The 24,680-nt window shown below is 44.3% G+C and overlaps 1 protein-coding gene across 2 annotated transcripts; it reads left to right on the top strand.

The window, feature by feature from the left end:
- The first annotated feature begins 94 nt into the window (after positions 1–94).
- On the top strand, positions 95–17,169 carry f108b (Abhydrolase domain-containing protein FAM108B1). Of its 2 annotated transcripts, none has more exon segments than NM_001173759.1 (4): positions 95–508; positions 4,040–4,515; positions 14,722–14,901; positions 16,181–17,169. In NM_001173759.1, coding segments are annotated over 3 exon segments (873 nt in total). In that variant the 5' UTR covers positions 95–508; positions 4,040–4,048; the 3' UTR covers positions 16,407–17,169.
- Positions 17,170–24,680: the final 7,511 nt, after the last annotated feature.

Raw genomic sequence — 24,680 nt, 5'->3', positions numbered from 1 at the left:
GAGGTAACGCCTTCAGCAACCTGATTGGCCTTTGTTAGAAAATAGTAGTTTCTAATTGGCTTTCTTATAAGCCAATCCAATCATACCGGCGTCACTACGGTTTCGATGTTTTTTTTGTTAGGTTTTCCGTAGAGAAGACAGTCAGCAAGCAACAGTGGTTTAGCTACAAGTATTGAACCTGTGACTGAAGTCAACATTATATAACATATTTATTTTACATACGTCTTGTGGAGGCATTTAAGTTAATATCCGGACCACATGGACAAGACTGAGTGTCAAATAGTTGGAGCTTGGTTTGGGTAGACAGTAGTCGTGTGTAAACGTCAAGAAGATTCATAGCTACCCTGCTAACCAGAGTGGACGAAGGGAAGATAAGCGAAGGCATTTTCGAGTCAAACTGCCTGGTTAACGTTAGCTACTTGTACGCGTTATCTGTCTACGGCAGTTAACTAGCTAAGTTACTCGCCAGAATCATCGAAATACTAACTACAATCCGCAACATTACCAGGTATGTGTGTGATCCTCTTCGGGTAGCCTAGCTAGCTACTATCAAAGATTTTCTATTGACTATTAGCTCATTAATAACGTCAATTATTGGCCTTTAGGAAGTACTTCTCTTTCGTTTAAGGGTGTGGCGTAAACATCTTCGATATTATGCATCTCAATCACGTCGCGTGAAGAAGGGGGAAGGAGTTCCCATCGGTCGTTTGGCGACCCGTTACTTTACTCAGAGCAACGATTACATCCGTAACACAACGACGTGTTGCTGTACCTTTGCCGACCACTGTTTACTTTTCAGTCATCATAGGCTGGCAAAGGTGGCCCTACCATTTATTTTCTTTAACGTTAATATATAATCGCTACGAATAATTTCTGGCAAGCACCTCCGACTAGAAAGATTAATCAAACGGTATATACCAATTAATTGTGTATTACAGCCTGATTAATCAGACTACTTGACAGGCGTTGCTAAATCTCCAGTACCACCGTAAACTAACGTTGTAGCTAAATTTATCAGGATGTCTATAGCCAGGCCTTGTTGGATAGTCTCTTAAACAAACCCTAGCTGATGTGTAACGTTATGGGGTCCCCTAGAATCTGAATTGTTTTTATAGATGTGTTGGCTGACAAGTCATGAAAAAGATGTGTGCGCTTCCATGGGGTAGAACTTAGCCTGTTGTTATTCTGGATGGCCAGATTGCTTGCAAGAATGACAAGACAAGTGAGTGCTAGGGGAGGTGCTGTGGGATTATTTTAAATACTCTTTCCCCTAGGAGAGAAAGTCAGTTTTGGCAGTGTGGAGAACCTCCTTGACACAGAGAAGAGCAGTTTCGGTTGAGTCAACAGTCTTGAAGCCTGACTGGTTAGGGTCAAGAAGACCGTCCTGAGCGAGATAGCGAGAGAGTTTGTCAGAGACGGCATGCTTAAGTGTTTTGGAAATAAAATAAAGATGTGATACCGGTCTGTAGTTTTGGACATCAGAGGGGTTGAGTGTTGGTTTCTTGAGGAGTGCCTCTGGCTATTTTGAAGTAAGAGGTGATACAGCCATTGGTCAGCGATGAGGAATGGGAGAACGTCGATGAGGTCGAGCTGGCAGGTTGTCGGGCGGCCGGACCTCACTAGTCACAGGATTTCATCTGGAGAAAGAGAGGGTTGAAAGAGGTCAAGGCGTAAGGTAGTTCTGTGTGAGCAGGACCAGTGGACTCAATAGGCTGAGTGAATGAGGAGTGGCTTTCGCCAACCTCCTTTTCAAAGTAGTTGACAAAGTTGTCTGCAGAGGGAGTAGGGAGGGGATGGAGGATTAAGAAGGGAGGAGAAGGTGGAAAATAGCTTCCTAGGGTTCGAGGCAAAAGCTTGGCATTTAGAGTAATAGAAAGTGGCTTTAGCAGCGAATAGAGAGGAAGAGAAGGTAGAGAGGAGGGAGTGAAAGGATGATAGGTCCGCCATGAGGTTAGTTTTCCTCCATTTTCGCTCAGCTCCCTGCAGCCCTGTTCTATAAGCTTGCAATGAGTCACTCAGCCACGGAGCAGGAGTGGTGGGGACAGTGCAAGTCATAGGATGAGGATAGTAAGGTCGAAAAGGTGGAATCAGGGAACAGGAGGGAGAAGGATTTAGAAGAAGAGAGATGATAGGATAGAACAGGGTAGTGGGAGAGTGGGAGCGAAGATTGCGATGGCGCATGACAATCTGAGTGGCTAGGGCTGGAGAAGGAGACAGAAAAGGAAACAATTTAGTGACCTGAGACCTGAAGAGGGGTTGCCGTGACGTTAGTAGCCGAACAGAATCTAGTAGAGATGACATCAAGCGTATTGCCTGCTTTGAGTGGGAAGGGGACTGGGAAAGGGTGAGGTCAAAAGAGGCATGGAGGGGAAATAAAAAGATGAAAAGAAATGAGTCAAAGACAGACATCAGGAGGTTGAAGTCGCCCAGTACGAAGAGCGGTGAGCCATTGTCAGGAAATGAGCTGAAGCTCATTAAGGAATTCTCTAAGGGCACTTGGTCGGCGATAGATGACAACAATGTTAAGCTTGAGTGGAGAAAATAGAAAATCTCAGCTTAGGAGAAATGAGCAGCCCTGTGCCACCACCGCAATGACCAGATGCGCTCGGACTATGAGAGAGAACTAGCCAGATGAAGCGAGAGCAGCTGGAGTAGCAGTATTCTCTAGGGTGATCCATGTCTCCACCAGGACCAAAAAGTCTAGGGACTGAAGGGCAGCATAGGCTAAGATGAACTCTGCGTTCTTGACCACAGATTGGCAGATCCAAACGCTGCCGGAGACCAGGAATTCCACATGGGTTTTGTGCGCAGGGTACACTAAATTAGAAGGGTTGCAGCCAAGGGGTGGGGAGCATCTGTAAAGCCTACAGGGAGAGGAGCAAACTGGGATCGAAAACACACACATAGTTGCCAAAGCTACAAAAGAGCAAAATGAGATCTGAAAGTAACTAGGTGAAATACTCAAGAGAGTGGTGTGGAGCCTTCCTCTCTTTCCTTCCTCCAATAACTCAGCAGAACCGTCTTAGTTTTGACGATGAGACAGCCGCTGTCACTGACTACCTAAACCACAACAGTCACAAATTGCCCTGCCCCTTAATCCTATTTGATGTGTCAACGATCAACAGAAAGTTCTGTGCAGTCATTAGTTCACACACCAAGTAGGCTACTGGGAAGACAGGCAACACTTCAAGTAGATGGCCCTAGCTAGCAAAAAGACAGTACTAGACTACAACAGATGAAGACAAAAAATTATACTTATCACTCCTGGAGGTATCAGGAGTCTTCAAGCTATAGAATGAAGCATTATATAGCAATGGACCGAAGTTAGGATTGACACTTTGAGGCAGACAGAATAAATGCTCATCAGTGCTATAGCTGTCGAATGATCTCGGGGCCAAGGGAGGCCATGCATGCAGAAGGGAATCGATAGTGTATGTAAAACCAGCTCTGTGTTAAGGGCAGGCCTAAGAGGAGTTCATGTGCATTTCCCACTTGCCCATATGTCTAACAGGGTGGGTAGAGAACTTTGAGAATCGCTGCACACCAGCCTAGTAACCTAAACACAGTAATGCTATTTTATAGCTTTTTCTCGAGCTCGAGTCGCGAAGCACAAATACATTTTTAGCCTCAACGTGTTTAGATAAGACTCTATATTTGATAAGGGGTTTCTGTTTAAGCTGAGGTGAAGTCTGGTTATAGGCTTTAACGTATGTGGCTCAGTCTGTTGGTCTGTTTGTGGGAGGCATGCATCAGTGGTCAAGACTGCCGTGAGCCGCAGCTGTATGTCTGTGTGTGTGTCTGAGCATATTTTTCAAAATGGCTGTCAATAACTGGGGTGTGCTTGTGCACCGAGCTGGAAATGAGACAATTAACCTAACCACACGTACAGACCGCACACACATACCTTAAACCCTCTTTCATTTATCCTCAGTCTTGGTGAGATCAAGCTAATGTAGGCTATTGAATGTGCCATGTCAATAATGCCCTATTAGTAATAGTGAATGGTAATGTCTCCTCTCATTCCCCCTTCCCCCAGCAGTGTTTGAGGATGAACCACCTGTCCCTGAGTGAGCTGTGCTGCCTGTTCTGCTGCCCTCCATGCCCCAGCAAGATCACCTCCAAGCTGGCCTTCCTGCCCCCGGAGCCCACCTACACCCTCATGTGTGATGAGAGCGGTAGCCGCTGGACCCTGCACCTGTCTGAGCGCGCAGACTGGCAATACTCAGCGCGTGAGAAGGACGCCATCGAGTGCTTCATGACGCGCACTTCACGCGGGAACCGCATCGCGTGCATGTTTGTGCGCTGCTCACCCAACGCCCGCTTCACACTCCTCTTCTCACACGGCAACGCGGTGGACCTGGGCCAGATGAGCAGCTTCTACATCGGCCTGGGCTCGCGCATCAACTGCAACGTCTTCTCCTACGACTACTCTGGCTACGGGGCCAGCTCGGGGAAACCCTCTGAGAAGAACCTGTACGCTGATGTGGACGCCGCCTGGCATGCACTCAGGACACGGTGAGTAAGGGGACGAGGGAGGAGGGCAGATGTGATAGGTGATGGTGGAGGAGTGAGATGGCAAAGAAGTGGCTGGTTGTGACGTTGATGTGTCCTACCAAGAGTTGCTGACTATCGTTCCACCTAAAGCTCGCACCATGGCTTAAACATCCTTGGTTGGAAAGCGAAGTGGAGAAAGCATTTATTTTTCTTTACATTAAATTATGTGTTTGAAAATGTGTAGGATAGGGGCTTTCTCCTCAACCTTCTACCCGGCCGCCCCAAGGCAATGGTTTTCTGTTCATCAGTTCCTCTCCCAATCCCTCTGGCCATCCATCTATCAATGAATCGATCCCCACGTAACCTCTAGTCTCCAACACTCTCCTCTCTCTCCCTCCTATCTCGCTTCTCTCCTCCCTTTGTCCTCTATGACTTCCCCCTCTCCCGTTTTATTTTCTCTTGCTAGCTTTTACTGGCAGCTCTGCTCTATGTCCCAGGTGGGGTCCCGCACTGACACACACACACACACACACACACACACACACACACACACACACACACACACACACACACACACACACACACACACACACAGACACAGACAGAGAGAGCTTCCCTCTATGGATTCTACACATCCCCTTCCCCTCTGTCCTGTCCTTCATTCTCAGCTGAGTCTTTTATGTGTGTGTCCGAGCGTATGTGAGATGTTTCGGCTACATATTGTTTATGCACAGTTTTGGGGGGAATAAAAGTGCAGACTTATTTCCTGCATCATGACAACAAATCAAAGGGACAAACAAATGAGTCAGAGAAAGGAAGAAACATCCAAATACACAAACGGGAAGAGGGTAACTAACACAGAGGTCACTCGGACCCAAATTGCCCACTGTGATGACATTGACAAGAATAAGTGTTTCTCCATATAGTAGGCCCCCTCGCCCCCATGGGACAGGTCTGAGAGTAAAGTTAAACAGGAAACCATTACCGTACAGGGACTAGCCTACATACAGACAGACATACTGTAGCTGGGGCTGAGAAACATGTGTGCCTGCTACCATCTGTGTGATTCTCCTGCAAATCTCACATCCGTTTGACTGTAGCCATTCTCTTCTGTTGCTGATCTCCCTCCTACACATATTACCTGTGTGTGTGTTGTGTGCCATTTTCCTCGTCTTAGCCTACTTGTTCCTTTTGCACACACACACACACACACACACACACACACACACACACACACACAAGAAACAACCACAGTCCTGTGGAAACATGCGCGCACACACACTGTCACCAGTGACCGTTTCAGAAAATCAGCTTTAAAATGGAATTTCGTCAAAGCACAACAGAATCAGGCTTGATCGAATTATCCTCCGATAGAGGAGGATGCATGTCGTGGGATGTGGGTGGGGTTAGAGAGAGGTGGGGTAAGAGAGAGGTGGGGTTGGGTTGGAGAGAGGTGGGGTTGGGTTGGAGAGAGGTGGGGTTGGGTTGGAGAGAGGTGGGGTGGGGTTGGGTTGGAGAGAGGTGGGGTGGGGTTGGGTTGGAGAGAGGTGGGGTTGGGGGTTGGGTTGGAGAGGTGGGGTTGGAGAGAGGTGGGGCGGGGTTGGAGAGAGGTGGGCGGGGTTGGAGAGAGGTGGGGCGGGGTTGGAGAGAGGTGGGGCGGGGTTGAGAGAGGTGGGGCGGGGTTGGAGAGAGGTGGGGCGGGGTTGGGTTGGAGAGGGGTGGGGTTGGGTTGGAGAGGGGGGTTGGGGTTGGGTTGGAGAGGGGTTGGGTTGGAGAGAGGTTGGGTTGGAGAGAGGTGGGGTTGGGGAGGGGTTGGGGAGAGGTGGGGTTGGAGAGAGGTGGGGCGGGGTTGGAGAGAGGTGGGTGGGGTTGGGTTGGAGAGAGTGGGTTGGGTTGGAGAGAGGTTGGGTTGGAGAGAGGTTGGGTTGGAGAGAGGTTGGGTTGGAGAGAGGTTGGATTGGAGAGAGGTTGGGTTGGAGAGAGGTTGGGGAGGGGTTGGGTTGGAGAGAGGTGGGGTGGGGTTGGAGAGAGGTGGGGTGGGGTTGGAGAGAGGTGAGGTGGGGCTGGGGTTGGAGAGAGGTGGGGGTGGGGTTAGAGAGAGGTGGGGGAGGGGTTGGGTTGGAGAGAGGTGGGGTGGGGTTGGAGAGAGGTGAGGTGGGGCTGGGGTGAGGTGGGGCTGGGGTTGGAGAGAGGTGTGGGGTTGGAGAGAGGTGGGGGTGGGGTTAGAGAGAGGTGGGGGTGGGGTTAGAGAGAGATCGAAGAGTAGGAGCAAAAACATTAAATCTTCAGATGAGTTCATTTGATTGTAAATTACACAATAATTTTATTGCTATGGTAGCCAATAGTTTTTGTTTCTTGGACACACTGACCTGATTTCTCTCCTCCTCTCTTCCTCCCGTTGTCCTCTATGACCCCCCCCTCTCCCCTGCTTTGGAAATCTGATGCATATGCTGCACACTGATTTCTGTTTGAAGCAGCTACTGTCTCAGTTACCAATGAATGGATATCGGGCGACAATTCCATTGACTGATTTTCAACACATAGGGTGAAAGAGGTCATCTCAAACTTCTCTGGACACCATTCTCATGATGTGTCATTGTCACAATGTAAGAAATCAACATTTGAAGCATATTTCTTGGACAATTGTTTTTTGGATGACAGTGTATGAGAACTCAGTGTGAAAAAAATGTGACTTTAATTTCCCTGCTGTAAAACAGTATATTGGCAGATATAACTATCGGTAAGTTTTGTCCCCCCAAAATCGGAATCTGCATCGGACCAAAAAAACGCATATTGGTCGTGCTCTAGCTTTGTGTGTCTGTGTCATCTATTTAAAAATAAATAGAAAATATGGGGGGTTTCTCGTGGCCCAACATATAGGCTAGATACCTATTAACTAACTGAGGAAGGTTTCAAGTTAATGTCACATGCACAAGTAAATGCCTTTCTTTCAAACCCAACAATGCAATAATCAACAACAATATAATACTAGAAAAAACATAGACCCCAACAACTTACTATTGGAATGGGAATATGATTGCATAGTGGTTCCATAATGTGATGTGGCTAATTCAGTCGGCCTAAATGACACATACAGGAACTAGCCCTAGATATTGAAATGATCATGGACTCTCAGTTCTTGCATCCATAGATTCATTTTATGTAGGCTACCCTTTTTGAGAATAGTTACATTTCTACAAGCACCATCCCTCAGCTTTTAACCCAGTGGCGGAACTGCTTTAGACTGAAAAACAAATGAAGGATTGTTATTAACTCTGGCTTTGGGTGGGTGGTCTGGATTTGCATGGCTGCACTACCATTAGCTATTAGGGGTGTTTTGTGTGAAAATCTTCTGCTCACATTTAATTCTGCAGTGTAGCTACATAGATACGGATAAAATATTCAGGAGGACAACACTGAACTCAACATCACAATCTGGCTTATGGCTTCAGACAGTAATGTGACACTGATCAGCAGAGCTTTGTCTCTGGCAGAGTGTTAAACTGCACATCAGTGAGGGGTAGAGTCACTGCCTGTTTCCATGCATGAAGGCTACAATAGTTTGGACGTCTGTGGGACAGACTCTTTGCATTGCAAATTCCGTAACAAATCTCTAAGGATGAAGAATGAAGCAACATCAACAGTTATAGTACTGCCATCCCATCTACCAGCGTCGGCTCCCATTGGTCAGAACCAGAGGGGAGAACCGTGAGACCGCACAACATAGGTGGTGGGGTTTGTAGTCCATGTTGATTGACAATAGCCTAATTTACATGATCAGGTAAGAAGAGGCTGTGCTACTTTTAATTTGGCCCAAGGCTTAGTATAGCCCAGCTCTGTGCCCGATTTGGGTGCTTCCAACCCTGCACGTTTTCAACTGGCCAGGGCTTGGTGTCTCCAACATCACATAGTATTCCACCCCAAATCTATGCCAGGTTCTGCCCCACTTTGTCACCCATCCACTGGTAATCCAAAGATTCATGTAATTTCTGTCCCATAATTGCCAAACTGACTGACACCCTCAAGATAGAAGCTGACCCTAATGGCAGATCCAAGATCATCCCACCCTTCCCAGAAGTCTTATTTGTAACCATAAAGAGGGCAAAAAGACACAGACCTCAGATCAGCGCAATGGGAAACTTCTACCTCCACCTTGCTGCCTCTTAGCCATGCCACTGCCAGACACAATTATCAACGCAGCATATGATCCTATTCTCCATTCTACAGAGAGCCCTGGCCTCCTTTATTTAACAGTCAAATGGTTCATCTTGGTCCTGTGTTTCACTGCCCCGTGTTTGACTTGAATTCCAGAGACATGTCTCTCCATGGGGCGGCGCACAATTTTCCCAGCTTCGTCCGAGTTAGGGGAGGGTTTGGCCGGCAGGGATGTCCTTGTCCCATTGCGCTGTAGTGACTGCTGTGGGCCGGACGCATGTACGCTGACACAGTCGCCAGGTGTACGGTGCTTCCTCTGACACATTGGTGTGGCTGGCTCCTGGGTTAAGCGGGCATTGTGTCAAGAAGCAGTGCGGCTTAGTTGGGTTGTGTTTCGGAGGATGCACGGCTTTCGACCTTCGACTCTACGGGAGTTGCAGCGATGAGACAAGACTGTGACTACTGATTTGGATATCACAGAATTGGGGAGAAAAAGGGGAAAAAGTAAAAAATAATATATATATACTGCTCAAAAAAATCAAGGGAACACTTAAACAACACATCCTAGATCTGAATGAAAGAAATAATCTTATTAAATACTTTTTTCTTTACATAGTTGAATGTGCTGACAACAAAATCACACAAAAATAATCAATGGAAATCCAATTTATCAACCCATGGAGGTCTGTATTTGGAGTCACACTCAAAATTAAAGTGGAAAACCACACTACAGGCTGATCCAACTTTGATGTAATGTCCTTAAAACAAGTCAAAATGAGGCTCAGTAGTGTGTGTGACCTCTGCGTGCCTGTATGACCTCCCTACAACGCCTGGGCATGCTCCTGATGAGGTGGCGGATGGTCTCCTGAGGGATCTCCTCCCAGACCTGGACTAAAGCATCCGCCAACTCCTGGACAGTCTGTGGTGCAACGTGGCGTTGGTGGATGGAGCGAGACATGACATGTGCTCAATTGGATTCAGGTCTGGGGAACGGGCGGGCCAGTCCATAGCATCAATGCCTTCCTCTTGCAGGAACTGCTGACACACTCCAGCCACATGAGGTCTAGCATTGTCTTGCATTAGGAGGAACCCAGGGCCAACCGCACCAGCATATGGTCTCACAAGGGGTCTGAGGATCTCATCTCGGTACCTAATGGCAGTCAGGCTACCTTGGGCGAGCACATGGAGGGCTGTGCGGCCCCCCAAAGAAATGCCACCCCATGACTGACCCACCACCAAACCGGTCATGCTGGAGGATGTTGCAGGCAGCAGAACGTTCTCCACGGCGTCTCCAGACTCTGTCACGTCTGTCACGTGCTCAGTGTGAACCTGCTTTCATCTGTGAAGAGCACAGGGCGCCAGTGGCAAATTTGCCAATCTTGGTGTTCTCTGACAAATGCCAAACGTCCTGCACGGTGTTGGGCTGTAAGCACAACCCCCACCTGTGGACGCCGGGCCCTCATACCACCCTCATGGAGTCTGTTTCTGACCGTTTGAGCAGACACATGCACATTTGTGGCCTGCTGGAGGTCATTTTGCAGGGCTCTGGCAGTGCTTCTCCTGCTCCTCCTTGCACAAAGTCGGAGGTAGTGGTCCTGCTGCTGGGTTGTTGCCCTCCTACGGCCTCCTCCACATCTCCTGATGTACTGGCCTGTCTCCTGGTAGCGCCTCCATGCTCTGGACACTACGCTGACAGACACAGCAAACCTTCTTGCCACAGCTCGCATTGATGTGCCATCCTGGATGAGCTGCACTACCTGAGCCACTTGTGTGGGTTGTAGACTCTGTCTCATGCTACCACTAGAGTGAAAGCACCGCCAGCATTCAAAAGTGACCAAAACATCAGCCAGGAAGCATAGGAACTGAGAAGTGGTCTGTGGTCCCCACCTGCAGAACCACTCCTTTATTGGGGGTGTCTTGCTAATTACCTATAATTTCCACCTGTTGTCTATCCCATTTGCACAACAACATGTGAAATGTATTGTCAATCAGTGTTGCTTCCTAAGTGGACAGTTTGATTTCACAGAAGTGTGATTGACTTGGAGTTACATTGTGTTGTTTAAGTGTTCCCTTTATTTTTTTGAGCAGTGTATAAAAAGAGTGGGGAAACCCATAAAAAAAATGTTGACCCAGGTATGATAGACTTGACTCACTACATGACTGTGTTTTGCCTGTGGTTGACTACAGGTCATAGTCTATATGAGATGTTTGGCTTGTGCGAAAGGAAGCTGTGGGCCTACTGACTTTGAACGTGAATTATTTATCTATTTATCATATCTAAAAGCTCTCTCTCGATGCCTCCCCTTTAGCATCCTGCCGCTCTGTTTTATGTGTGTGTTTCTCTTGCAAGTTAAATGAGGGCTGGAGATGGGGCTGTGGCGGTCATGAAATGTTGTCAGCCGGTTATTGTCATGCAAAAGTCTGCCGGTATCATGGTAATTTACACTTAATTATCATAAACACGTTTAGCATCTCCAGGCCTGCATGCATACAAGCCATTGATGCGCGCCTTTGGAACGTCTACATTTTAAAAAGTGTAATATACACAGTCATAATAAATCCATGATTTATTTTAGCCAGGTCTAAAGAAATCTGTATTTTATTAGCTCATATATAGGCTATGCTAATGCATAAGCTCTAATATGCATATGGTGTTTTGAATTAGTCATCACCTTAGAAAGCGCTGTCCATTTTAGTTGTTAGGCTTTGAAACAACATGTTTTTTCACTCCGTTTCAACCTGTTGTTGAACTTGTTCTTCAAATTGACCAATCACTTTGAGGTGAGTTTTAAAAGCAGATACTGTTTTAATGATAAGTGTTTGTGATTTTAGGTTGCATTTGCATTGATGTCAGAGAGGAAAATGGTTTGTGTTTGCACGCGCTCGTGTTCCTATGTTCTGGTGCAGGGGGAGGTCCTGTCTTACCTGCGTGTTCAGGTGACTCAATCATGAGTCAGCAGGTGTGTCCCACACCATCAGCAGACACACTTTATTGGTACATGCAGTACTGTACAAAAGTTTTAGGCAGGTGTGAAAAAATGCTGTAAAGTAAGAATGCTTTCAAAAATAGACATGTTAATAGATTATATTTATCAATTAACTAAATGCAAATTTGTTGTGACCACCCTTTGCCTTCAAAACAACATCAATTATTGTAGGTACACTTGCACAAAGTCAGGGATTTTGTTTGGCACATAGTCAGGTGTATGATTAAACAATTATGCCAAACAGGTGCTAATGATCATCAATTCAATATGTAGGTTGAAACGCAATCATGAACTGGAACAGGGGGAATAAAACTGGGTGAGGAACAGCCAAACTCAGCTAACCAGGTGAGGTTGCTGAAGACCGTTTACTGTCAAAAGTCATACACTCTGACAAGACTGGGCACAGCAACAAGACACAAGGTAGTTATACTGCATCAGCAAAGTCTCTCCCAGGCAGAAATGTCAAGGCAGATACGGGTTTCCAGATGTGCTGTCCAAGCTCTTTTGAAGAAGCACAAAGAAACGGGCAACGTTGAGGACCGTAGATGCAGTGGTCGGCCAAGTAAACTTACTGCAGCAGATGAGAGGCATATCATGCTTACTTCCCTTCGCAATCAGATGTCCAGCAGTGCCATCAGCTCAGAATTGTCAGAAAACAGTGGGACCCTGGTACACCCATCTACTGTCCAGAGAGGTCTGGTAAGAAGCGGCCTTTATGGAAGACTTGCGGCCAAAAAAGCCATACCTTTGACATGGAAAGCGACTCAACTATGCACGAAAACACAGGAACTGGGTTGTAGAAAAATGGCAGCAGGTACTTTGGACTGAAGAGTCAAAATGTGAAATATTTGGCTGTAGCAGAAGGAAGTTTGTTCTCTGAAGGGCTGGAGAGGGGTACACAAATGAGTGTCTGCAGGCATCAGTAAAGCATGGTGGAGGTTCCTTACAAGTTTGGGGCTGCATTTCTGCAAATGGAGTTGGGGATTTGGTCAGAATGAATGGTCTCTTCAATGCTGAGAAGTACAGAACTTATCCATCATACAATACCATCAAGGAGGCATCTGATTGGCCCTACATTTATTCTGCAGCATGACAACGACCCCAAACATAGTTCTTAATGACTTTCGCTGTATCTTCAGTGTAAAGAAGAACAAGGGGTCCTAGAAGTCATGGTATGGCCCCTACAGAGCCCTGATCTCAACATCATCGAGTCTGTCTGGGATTACATGAAGAGAGAGAAGCACCTGAGGCTGCCTAAATCCACAGAAGAACTGTGGTTAGTTCTCCAAGATGTTTGGGCCAACCTACCTGCCAAGTTCCTTCAAACTGTGTGCAAAATTACCTAGAAGAATTGATGCCGTTTTGAAGGCAAGGGGTGGTCAAACCAAGTATTGTTTTGATGTATATTTTTCTGTTCAATCACTTTGCATTGTGTTAATTGATCAACTATTAACATGTATTTTTACACACACACACAGAGAGCGAGAGCGCACACTATTTGTGGAACTAAAAGGGTTGGGTTTTGTCAGTGGGAACCTGCTGTGAGGGATGTCCACTCAAATAGAATAGTGCTGTTTCATTTTCTTTTCACTTGGACATGTTCCAGCAGTCAATCCTTCCAAGTCTAATATTGACTGGTAGCCTAGTAACAGATTTCCAATGAGGTTTCAGACAGATACCCACTGCAGCCTCTGCCCCAGGAAGTGAAAACAACAAACTTCCTGATCAATCATATTATTGATTGGAGACAAAATGAAGGTCCCTTCAGCAAACACACACACACACACACACACACACACACACACACACACACACACACACACACAGTAGTGCCCATGGCAGCCAACACAGTAAGTCGTTTTTAATGTCATTTGGTATGGTATGGGTTGTAGTGAGTGTAACTCGATTTTCAGTTCCGACTGACATGACTGAGGGCAGGAGAGAGAGCAGTGATTAACGTACGTAGCAGCGGGTCCTCCTCAGTTAAAAATATGACCCAGTATAGAACACGAGACCCAATTATCTTATAGCCTAGCTGCTTCTCCCTTCTTGACATCTATTGTCAGTGGTTCTGTTCTTCCCTTATTTCTGCACTTTCATTTGCTCTTGCTCTCTCTCGCTCTCTCTCTCTGCGTTATAGATTGGATTGGTCTCAGGGAATAAATTGATGATTGGGTAGTGGAGAGCTTGTATAACCATGGAGCGTGCTCAGTGAAGTAAAGTGAGTTCATGCTGAAATTGGCCCTAAGTTGGCCTGGCAACACACACACAGTCACTTAGATTCACCTGATCCACTAGTGTTACAGTCCCTGGCTGTACTTTATATCATATATTTTACATGAACTGTTATAAACATTACACACAGTGTGTTTTGACATATGTTAGGTTTTGGCCAGCCTGCTTTAGCCTGGCTAGTCTGTTTGAGGTAATGCTGCTGCTCAGAACAGTTGCCGGCAAAGAAGAGGCTGAATTTAAAATTCCTCACCCACATTTGAGGATTCTAGTTCTTAATATAGTCTAGTTCCTATGGGCCCTGTGCGCCTACTTAGTCCACTCTGTCATCAGAAGGTTTTGACCTCCTGTGAGCCTCCATGCATCATATGTCTGTGCTGTCACTCTCCAACCAGTTGGATGACCTACCCTTGTGTCAGTGTTCTACAGGCTGGACTAGGTAGAACTGGTGATGTTTGTGTGATCAGTCCTGCAGCGGTTTATAGCCGGGAAAGTCAGCTGACTGGCTGTGTTGGTCACATTCTCCATAATCGGCTGTGGAATGCCTTTCTCGCTCTCCTCTCTTTTTCTATCTATCTTCTGCTTGTCCCACCACACCCCTTATTGACACGTCAATGCTCCCACACCGACTGATCCTAGACTTAAGCTCCCTCCTGACTACTGGACTTCTGACCTGAGTGGGGTGATGGAATCTTGTTAATAGCGACTGACTGACAAACTGTCATCATCCTTCTCTTGACTAGGTCTACATCATCATCATCATCGACATCCTACCTTGTCATCGTCCTTACTCAGAGTATCAGGAAATTGATGCTGTGTAGCTGATGATAATGTTCTGTGTTTGTGCCCCCAGGTATGGTATTAGGCCAGAGACTGTGATTGTGTATGGTCAGAGTATCGGTACGGTCCCTTCCGTGGACCTGGCGGCACGCTACGAGAGCGCCGCGGTTGTCCTGCACTCCCCCCTCACCTCTGGCATGAGAGTGGCCTTCCCAGACACCAAGAAAACCTACTGCTTTGACGCCTTCCCCAAGTGAGTGACACACACACACAGAGCATAAAGCAGTCATGTTTGAGTCACTCTGAACTCAAATGCTCCATCTGGTGGTCCTTGGTTGCTGCCAGGTTATGGCGAATCGTAGGACTGTGACTGTCATGGAATTTTGGATGACGCTTATTGGTCAGCCAAATGACCATAGTCACCATTATAACTGTTCAAATAACCTTTGGGAAAGTGCGTATTTAAAAAAGAAAGACACATTTTCTCATCTCCTCCACTCCCGACTGCATGTTGTGCCATAGAAATAGGATGAATAGAACAGGTGTCCCTATTCAAGTCAATGACGGCATAATGGGTGGCCATTGCGAGTCTACCCATAGAGCAAAGCAGGAAGTAAAAGCAGGAAGTATACTCATCAATATGTGCTGTGATTTGTTGATTAAACTCAATTGACATTACACAAAATACATTCCATTGCATGACCCACATCAGATAATCTAACTGCATTGTCCAATTTTCAGTAGCTATTACAGTGAAAGAATACCGTGCTATTGTTTGAGGAGAGTGCACAGTTATGAACTTGAAATTGTATTAATAAACCAATTGGGCACATTTGGGCAGTCTTGATACAACATTTTGAACAGAAATGCAATGGTTTATTGAATCAGTCTAAAAGTTTGCACACACACTTATGCCATCTAGTGACCAAAATCTAAATTGCACCTACCCTGGAGTAGTACATTATGGCCTTTCTCTTGCATTTCAAAGATGATGTATTATATTTTACCAGATATGTGTTATTCTCCTACATTAATTTCACATTTCCCCAAACTTCAAAGTGTTACCTTTCAATTGGTATCAAGAATATGCATATCCTTGCCAGGGCCTGAGCTACAGGCAGTTAGATTTGGGTATGTCATTTTAGGCGAAAATTGGGAGAAAAGGGGTCGGATTCTCAAGAGGTTTTATTATAATTTGAATGAACATTCTACATTACCATGGAAATTATTGCATCACAATACCAGGCAGCCATTACGAGTGTACCTATGAATTGTATTTTTTTTCTATGGTTATTTTATTTTCATAACCGTTGGCTATACGGTAATTGTGCCAGCCGTAGAGAATTGCGCTGTTGACAAGTCTAAAAGGGTAAACTGCCTGCTGTTGAAATTACCACATTGAGTTATTTTAAATCCTATTCCTGTCATCTGTTTATCATTGCTTGGAAATTATACTTGCCTAACAGTTCCTTTCCTCTGTTCTTTCCCTCGTGTGTGTGGTGCGTCTGCCCATCTAAACTCGCCTCCCAAAGTATTGACAAGATCTCCAAGGTGACTTCTCCAGTGCTGGTGATTCACGGGACAGAGGATGAGGTGATCGACTTTTCCCACGGCCTGGCGCTGTACGAGCGCTGCCAGAGGCCCGTGGAGCCCCTGTGGGTGGAGGGCGCCGGCCACAACGATGTGGAGCTCTACGGACAGTACCTGGAGCGCTTGAAACAGTTTGTGGCCCACGAGCTCGTCAACTTGTCAACTTGACTTCACCCCTCAATCACACACCTGCTGCAACTGTGAACTTCTCAAATACCCACCCTTTTGTTTTTTCTTTATTTGTATTTTCTTTTCTTTTATAATTTGGAATTGCACTGTGTGTGTGTGTGTGTTTGGGGAGTCGGACGGACAATGGACAGATATGTGCTCAAGGGGATTGTGTGTTTTGTGCATAGAAGAGCAGTGGATTTTGTGTGTCACACATTTTCTGCCTTTTAGAAGAATGCGGTCCTGGTCCATTGTAAGGATTTTTGAGCATATCTGAGAGGTTTGTGTCGAGCAGCCATGCTGGATCGAAGACTGGACCGCAACTCATCCCAGTCCATCTTGACGAAGGAGCCAAGTCTGATTCAATGTAGTCAACGTGGATATTTTGTTATTGTGTATTTGTTTCTATTTTAAATATATAAAGTTTGCATGTATCACGTGACTGAGAACTGTACGAGACAAGTCTGACATTTTTAAGATGGCAGTGCCAGTGTTGCCAAAAGTTCAGCATATTGAAGAAAATGGCATGCAACTATATTGTACGTACAACATCCTAGAAATATCTCCAAAGTTGTTTAAGCTGTACAAAGTTTTTGTTATTGTTATTACTATGTTGTTTTTCATGTATTCTTTCAGTAAGCTACTACGACTCCATCGTAGTATGAAGAACGTTTTTTTCAGACCAGTGACATGCTGGATATTTCCAATTTAAAGCTGTATAATGTACATGTAACGTTAATAATAAAGCTTACTTACCAATTCAGAGGAATAGTATTTCTAGATATTTCTTTTGTATACAAACTGCCTGTACACCTGGTAGCTCTTAATCAAGCTACGTCATAAAGACTCATGCCACTGATGCTGTAAGAAAGCATAGAAAAACAGTATAAATCATTCATGATTGATTGGGAACTGTTTTTATGACAGTTTTACCGAGGACGCAACTGAACGATTTCTTCTTTTTGCACACTTTTTGCTTTTGTCTTAACTCATATGATATTTTGGAGCCTTTGTTTTCTTTGAGAAACACTTAACGCTGAACGAGGTGAAACATTTACCAATCACATACTTTATTGTATTAGTAGGGCACTGACTAAGCCTATAGAAGCAGATGTTAAGTGCTACTGAATGCTATAATAGACTATAGTTTTCTTACTTTTAGCTGGGTAAATGCTGTCTAGCTTTAGCCCATGGGTGCTACTGAAAACCAGGTCTGATTAACTGAAATATTTTGATTGGGTGTTGTTACTAGAGTAATCAAAAATTGTTAGGCTTTGGTTGTTAGTACTAATACTTCCATCCATTTTGACTTTATAGATAATTTTTGTGCTGGACATTTGTATTTCTTTCACTAGCCTCTAATATCTAAATGTAAGTTATTAGTACTTTAACTGTTCATATGAGAATTACGCATCCATCTGTGGTGAGACCATTTTGAATTATTCCGATGACTGTTGAACTAAATTTGGTCACCTAGACTAATGTAATTTTATTATTTTCTAAGAAGGTTCATTACTGAAGGAAATTATATAATATGTTCTTGATAATAGTTATAATAAAATGGATATAGACAAAAACAAAACAAAATATGCCTGCTTTTTTTTTGCTAGTGTACTGAATGTGTACTTGGCAAGTTCAAGTATATTGTCCCAGGGGACACTTGGTTTTTCAGTATATGTGCATAAATAACAACATTGAACATATAGAATCCACATGGATCACAATGAGACACAGTTGTAGGTAATACAATGGGCTTGTCCAAGTCATTGGCCTGACAGCCAATTATATACAGTAGACTTTAGTGATCGACATTAGCAGCAGTACACAAGTATAACAATCAAAGTTGCCTAATAAGTGAAGTGCTCCGTGCATTCTTAGATCATCTCGTGAACAATGTGTCAATGTACTGACAAAAACAAAAAACATCACCATCATCCTCAACATCTTCATCATCCCTAGCCTGCCTACCTCTTCTCTGTATTCAAAAGGGCAATGGCCATAGCGGTAAAGGAGTGCTTGCACCTGTTAGTCTTAACAGTGGGGAATCTAAACCAGGAGCCAGACCTGGAACTCATGGTGTAGGGGGGTAGGCACAGTCAGACAGGATGAATTCTGCCTTCCTCGCCACTTGTCTGTTGTACAGATCAGACAGACTACTCTGCTGGACTCCTGTGATCTTACTGCCCACTTTCACTATTTCTAGCTAGTGCATTTTTTACTTTTACACCAAGGTTGCCGTACCAGCAAATCAAAGAAAATGTTAAGGCAGACTCTATGTACGACTTATAAAAGACTCATCAAGGTCCTTTCTACCTGGAACTTTGCCAGTTGTCTGAGACAAAAAAAGGCATTGCTGGCCCTTATACATGTCAGTGTTAGAATCAACGTTATTATCAATAATTTGTGCCAAAATACTTGTAGTTGTCAACAGTGTCTACCTTCTGGCCCTTGATGAAAGTGTTCTGAGGGGTAGGGGGTTGACACCTGAAATCAATACACATATTTGTTTTTTGTCACATTCAGTTGTAAGAATGCACTGTCACACCAATGTACAAAATCATCAACAACAGGGCCATGGGCAGTTTCATTATCATGAAGGAGACTGACTATTACAGAGTGGTCCGCAAACTTCAGGATGTGTCTGTTCTCGTTCTGGCTACGACAATCATCAGTGTACAGGATATATTGTAGAGGAATGGCGAGAGGACACACCCCTGGGGTGAGCCTGTTTACGATGATAGCTCCCCTGACAAGCACCCATTCACCGTCCTTCACCCTCTGTGTTCTGTTGGTTAGAAAGTCAAGGATCCATCCCACTATATGAGTCTACTCCAAAATTATTAGTGAGTTTGTTCACTAACAGATGGGGCTGAATGGTATTAAAAGCAGACGAGAAATCAACAAATAGCAGCTTGGCATGAGTTTTGGTACTCTTGATGTTTGCATAGAAGATCAAGTAGGGTGTCAAGCATCCTGTACACCCAGCTTAGCCCTATATACAAACTGAAACGGATCAAGATGGTGCTGTGTCTTGTCCAAAAGCTTTCTTAATCAGTTTCTCAAAGGACTTCATGACCAAGGAGGTCAAGGTGACTGGTCTGTAGTCATCAAGACTAGACAGACTCACAAGATGACATGCACCGTTGTGTAATAATGCTTTAATCACTTCTTGAGCTGATTGTGACAGCTGGTGGTGCATGGTACACTGACTGAGATAGACGGTGCATGGCACACTGACTGTGATAGTCGGTGCATGGCACACTGATTGTGATAGCTGGTGGTGCATGCCACATTGATTGTGATAGCTGGTGGTGCATGCCACATTGATTGTGATAGCTGGTGGTGCATGGCACACTGACTGTGATAGCCGGTGGTGCATGGCACACTGACTGTGATAGTCGGTGCATGTCACACTGATTGTGATAGTCGGTGCATGTCACACTGATTGTGATAGCTGGTGGTGCATGCCACATTGATTGTGATAGCTGGTGGTGCATGGCACACTGACTGTGATAGTCGGTGCATGGAACACTGACTGTGATAGTCGGTGCATGGCACACTGATTGTGATAGTCGGTGCATGGTACACTGATTGTGATTGCCGGTGCATGGCACACTGATTGTGATAGCTGGTAGTGCATGCCATATTGATTGTGATAGCTGGTGGTGCATGCTGCATGGCACACAGACTGTGATAGACAGTGCATGGCACACTGAATGTGATAGTCGGTGCATGGTACACTGACTGTGATAGTCGGTGCATGGTACACTGATTGTGATTGCCGTTGCATGGCACACTGAATGTGATACCCGGTGCATGGCACATTGATTGTGATTGCTAGTGGTGCATGCCACACTGATTGTGATTGCTCAATGAAAGCCTATTGTAAAGTAGAGATTTTGTAAGATGGTGCCACACCCCACAGGGATAGAGTACAACAGTATGAGTCATAATACCCATAAAACCTAGCAGTCAAAGAAGGAAATGGTTCCAATTGTTTTTACATCATACATTTTTCCCATATGGGAATTTTAGAAACATTTAAAATAAGTTCTGTGTTTTGTGTAGGCTTACCTTGACGTGATGTTTTGATAACCATGTATATCTAATTAGCTGCTTATGTGGCAATCATAAAGAACTGCAAATTACATGATGATCTGAATGAAACTGCTGAATCGAGGCAAAGGTAAGAATCTCTGAATTTACTATCTAATGTTAGCTAAATTTAGTAATTCATTATTGGCTACATTTCAGAAAAATTGACAATTCTGTGAACGGTCTTATGCAAGTTTTAAATTGACATAATACCTGTTAGCAAAGGTGTCAGCTAGAGATGACGAGCAGGAGCTTGCAGCGATTTGTAGTCTTGCATGATGTTTACTTTGATGCTAATTAGCATTTTCGAATATGATGAAATAAAGTCAAATATATTGATAAAAGTCTCCTTGTCTGAGAGAGATTTACATGGTTATCAAAATGTTATGCCAGGGTAAGCCTACACTAAACACAACCCTTATTTTAAGTGTTTCTAAAATCCCCTATGGGAAAAATGAATGGTGTTAAAATGATTGGAACCATTTCCCTGTTTGACCGCTAGGTTTTATGGGTATTATGACACCTCCACTGTGGGGCTCTATGTTGTCGACACTAGTGGGCATGAAACTTAGCCTGATTAACACATCTGTTCAGCTATTACATTCCACTCCTTGCCACTTCTGTCATTTACCAAAGATTTGGAAAAGACTGGAACCCAGACAACTTGGTGGCAACCATCTTACAAAATAAAGGTTGAATAAAAATAATAATAAACACATCAAGGAAGGAGCAGTTTTTCCATTAACCTTTATGCATGAGTAAACAGCACACAACTGACAGGAATGACCCCTGGGTCAATTTCCTGATATGTGGACCCAAAACAAGGGATGGGATGTTCTGATGGTATTTGGTAGTCTGAGAGGGATAGTACATGGCATGTTTTGCATGGCACACTGATTGTGAAAGCTGATGGTGCATGGCACACTGATTAGGATAGCTGATGGTGCATGGCACACTGATTGGGATAGCTGATGGTGCATGGCAAACTGATTGGGATAGCTGATGGTGCATGGCACACTGATTGGGATAGCTGATGGTGCATGGCACACTGATTGGGATAGCTGATGGTGCATGGCAAACTGATTGGGATAGCTGAGGGTGCATGGCACACTGATTGGGATAGCTGATGGTCCATGGCACACTGATTGGGATAGCTGATGGTGCATGGCACACTGTTTGGGATAGCTGATGGTGCACGGCACACTGTTTGGGATAGCTGATGGTGCATGGCACACTGTTTGGGATAGCTGATGGTGCATGGCACACTGACTCTGATAAAAGACTCCGGCCACCCATGTCATAGATTGTTCTCTCTGCTACTGCACGGCAAGCGGTACTGATGCAGTCTGGGACCAACAGGACCCTGAACAGCTCCTACCCCCAAGCTATAAGACTGATCGGAAGTTAAGTTAGTTAGTTAAATAGTTAACCAAATAGCTACCCAGACTATCTGCATTGACCCTTTTTGCACTAACATTTTTGACTCTTCATATAAGCTGCTGCCTGCTACTTTTTATTATCTATTTTATTGCCTTGTCACTTCATTCATAGTTACATGTACATATCTACCTCAATTACCCCGTACCCCTGCACATCGACTTATTACTGGTACCCTTTGTATTTAGCCAAGTTATCATTACTCATTGTGTATTTATTATTACTTTTATTATTACGTGTTATATTTTTAATTTTTTTATTTTCGCTGCATTGTTAGGAAGGGCACATAAGTAAGCATTTCACTGTTAGTCTACACCTGTTGTTTATGAAGAACGTGACAAATATAATCGGATTTGATTTTGATAGTTCCATGGTGCATGGGACACTGATTGTGATCGCTCAATGAAAGCCTATTGTAGAGTAAGTGTGGTAACATGTTAATCTGCAACACCTGCAGATGTAATGCATTAGAAGACATGACAACAACCTCCCTTGTAATGCTTTCTAATAATGAGCCTGACTAAGTACCAGTCATTTTTTGTCAGTTGAAATGTTGATACATAGAGAGACATATCATAAGCCTCACCATAAGACATTGAAGGCTCATAGATGCTTGTAACAATTTATAAAGCATTATATCAGCAGGCTTGAGGTAAAGTGTTGCCGTAAGGGTCAATACAAGAGACTACACCACCCTCTAGTGTTGATGTGCACATACTGTATTCACTTGTAAATAAAAAAGGTGTGACTTCAGCAGTGGTGAAGTACTTTCAAGTAAAAATACTTGAAAGTACTACTTAAGTAGTTTTTTTGGGTGTCTGTACTTCACTTTTTATATTTTTGACAACTTTTACTTTTACTTCACTACATTCCTAAAGAAAATGTAGTACTTTTTACTCTATACATTTTCCCTGATTCCAAAAAGTACTCGTTAGCAGGACAGGAAAATGGTCTAACTCACACACTTATCAAGAGAACATCCCTGGTCATCCCTACTGCCTCTGATCTAGCGGACTCACTAAACACATGCTTCTTTTGTAAATTATGTCTGAGTTTCGGCGTGTGCCCTGGATATTCATTTTTAAAAAATATATAAAAATGGTGCGGTCTGGATTGCTTAATATAAGGAATGTGAAATGATTTACACTTGTACTTTTACTTTTGATACTTAAGTATATTTCAGCAATTACATTTACTTTTGATACTTAAGAATATTTAAAACCAAATGCTTATAGACCTTTACTCGAGTAGTATTTTACTGGGTGACTTTCACTTTAACTTGAGTCCTTTTCTATTAAGGTATCTTTACTTTTACTCAAGTATGACACTTAGGTACTTTTTCCACCACTGTCAGTAAATAGAAAACCCAACTGTATTTATTGTTTGTGTTAACTTTTCTATCCCTTTCCAAGCACACTACCAAATACCATCTGAACAGCCTATTCCTTGTTTTGGGTCCGCATATAAGGACATTTTCCCAGGAGTCCTTCCTGTCAGTTGTGTGCTGTTGGTAGAGCATGGTGCTTGCAATGACAAGGTTGTGGGTTCGATTCCCATGGGGGACCAGTCCAAAAACATATGAAAATGTATGCACTCACTGCTGTAAATTGCTCTGGATGAGAGTCTGCTAATTGACTAAAATGTACTCTTACATTAAAGTTAATGCCAAACTGCTCCTTCCTGGATGTGTTTAGGCCTACTACCAAATATCATCATCCCATTTCTTGTTTTGGGTCCACATATCAGGACCTCGTCAAGCGGTTCAGATCTCTTGGCGTAAATGCTTAGGTGTTGGGTTGACAGTCGCTGGACCCGCGATTGAGTCCTGGTCAGGGCAAACCCCTGAATTCACTAAATTTGTGTTAGAAGTGGGATGGCACTTGTGAGGCAATTGCAGAGGCATGTATACTTGATGTGAGGGACTTGGTATAGAGAAGTGTAGGGACAAGATAGCTCCTGAAGGAAGGGGGTAGTGCAGTGACCTTAACGCAACACCTAGCAACCTTGTCAATGGGTTTGGATCTCTTGGCATAATGGCTAAGGTATTGGGTTGACAGTCGGGCCTGAGTTTGAATCCCAGTCGAGGGGCTACCCCCGAATTCGGATACATACAGTATATGATGATAGATGAATAGACTGCATTAGCCTAGGTTGTTATTCTCAAATCTGTCTTCACATTTGGATTAGGGTTGGAAATGAGGCTACCCTAGGATTAGATTTGGAAATAAAGTTAGGCCTTGGTTTGAGTTCTGATAAACTAGGGGTTGGAGATGATCAGGGCTAGTGTATGTTTAGTTATGGGTTGAACTGATAAGGCTATGGATAGGGTTTAATATATTTATCTATTACTCCACTTGATCGTTTAATATTTACCGTTAATTATTTATGAGTTATCACTGACTCCCTGGCTAAGTGCCTGTGCCATGTGCTCTGTCCTCCAATCGCGCTACAGCAGGGAGAAGCCCCTGACTGCAGCATGCAGTTCAGGGCCGGGCTCAATGTGGGCGGAGTCAAACGTCGGGGCCGGGCACAATGTGGGAGGAGTCAAACGCATTTAACCTGAACCCTTCCCGTCTCCTTAAAGGTCACCCAAGTTGAGGTAAACGTTGAAAGTATCAATATCAACGAAAGCGAATCTTAATCGAGCCTAACCTACATGGATTAAAATATAAACCATGGAAGTAAGTGAGACTGTCAATATGCATAATGTACTTTGTAATATTCATGTTATACCAGTGCAGT

This window comes from Salmo salar, chromosome ssa24, assembly GCF_905237065.1.
Source record: "Salmo salar chromosome ssa24, Ssal_v3.1, whole genome shotgun sequence".
Classification (NCBI taxonomy): domain Eukaryota; kingdom Metazoa; phylum Chordata; class Actinopteri; order Salmoniformes; family Salmonidae; genus Salmo; species Salmo salar.
This window is presented reverse-complemented; position numbering and strand designations above follow the sequence as displayed.

Excerpts from the sequence above, each read along its gene's own strand:
- f108b (XM_014172045.2), top strand. The coding sequence starts at position 4,049 with ATGAACCACCTGTCCCTGAGTGAGCTGTGCTGCCTGTTCTGCTGCCCT. Across the intron at positions 4,516-14,721 it reads TGGCATGCACTCAGGACACG|GTATGGTATTAGGCCAGAGA; the intron begins GTGAGTAAGGGG and ends TTGTGCCCCCAG. Across the intron at positions 14,902-16,180 it reads TGCTTTGACGCCTTCCCCAA|TATTGACAAGATCTCCAAGG; the intron begins GTGAGTGACACA and ends CGCCTCCCAAAG.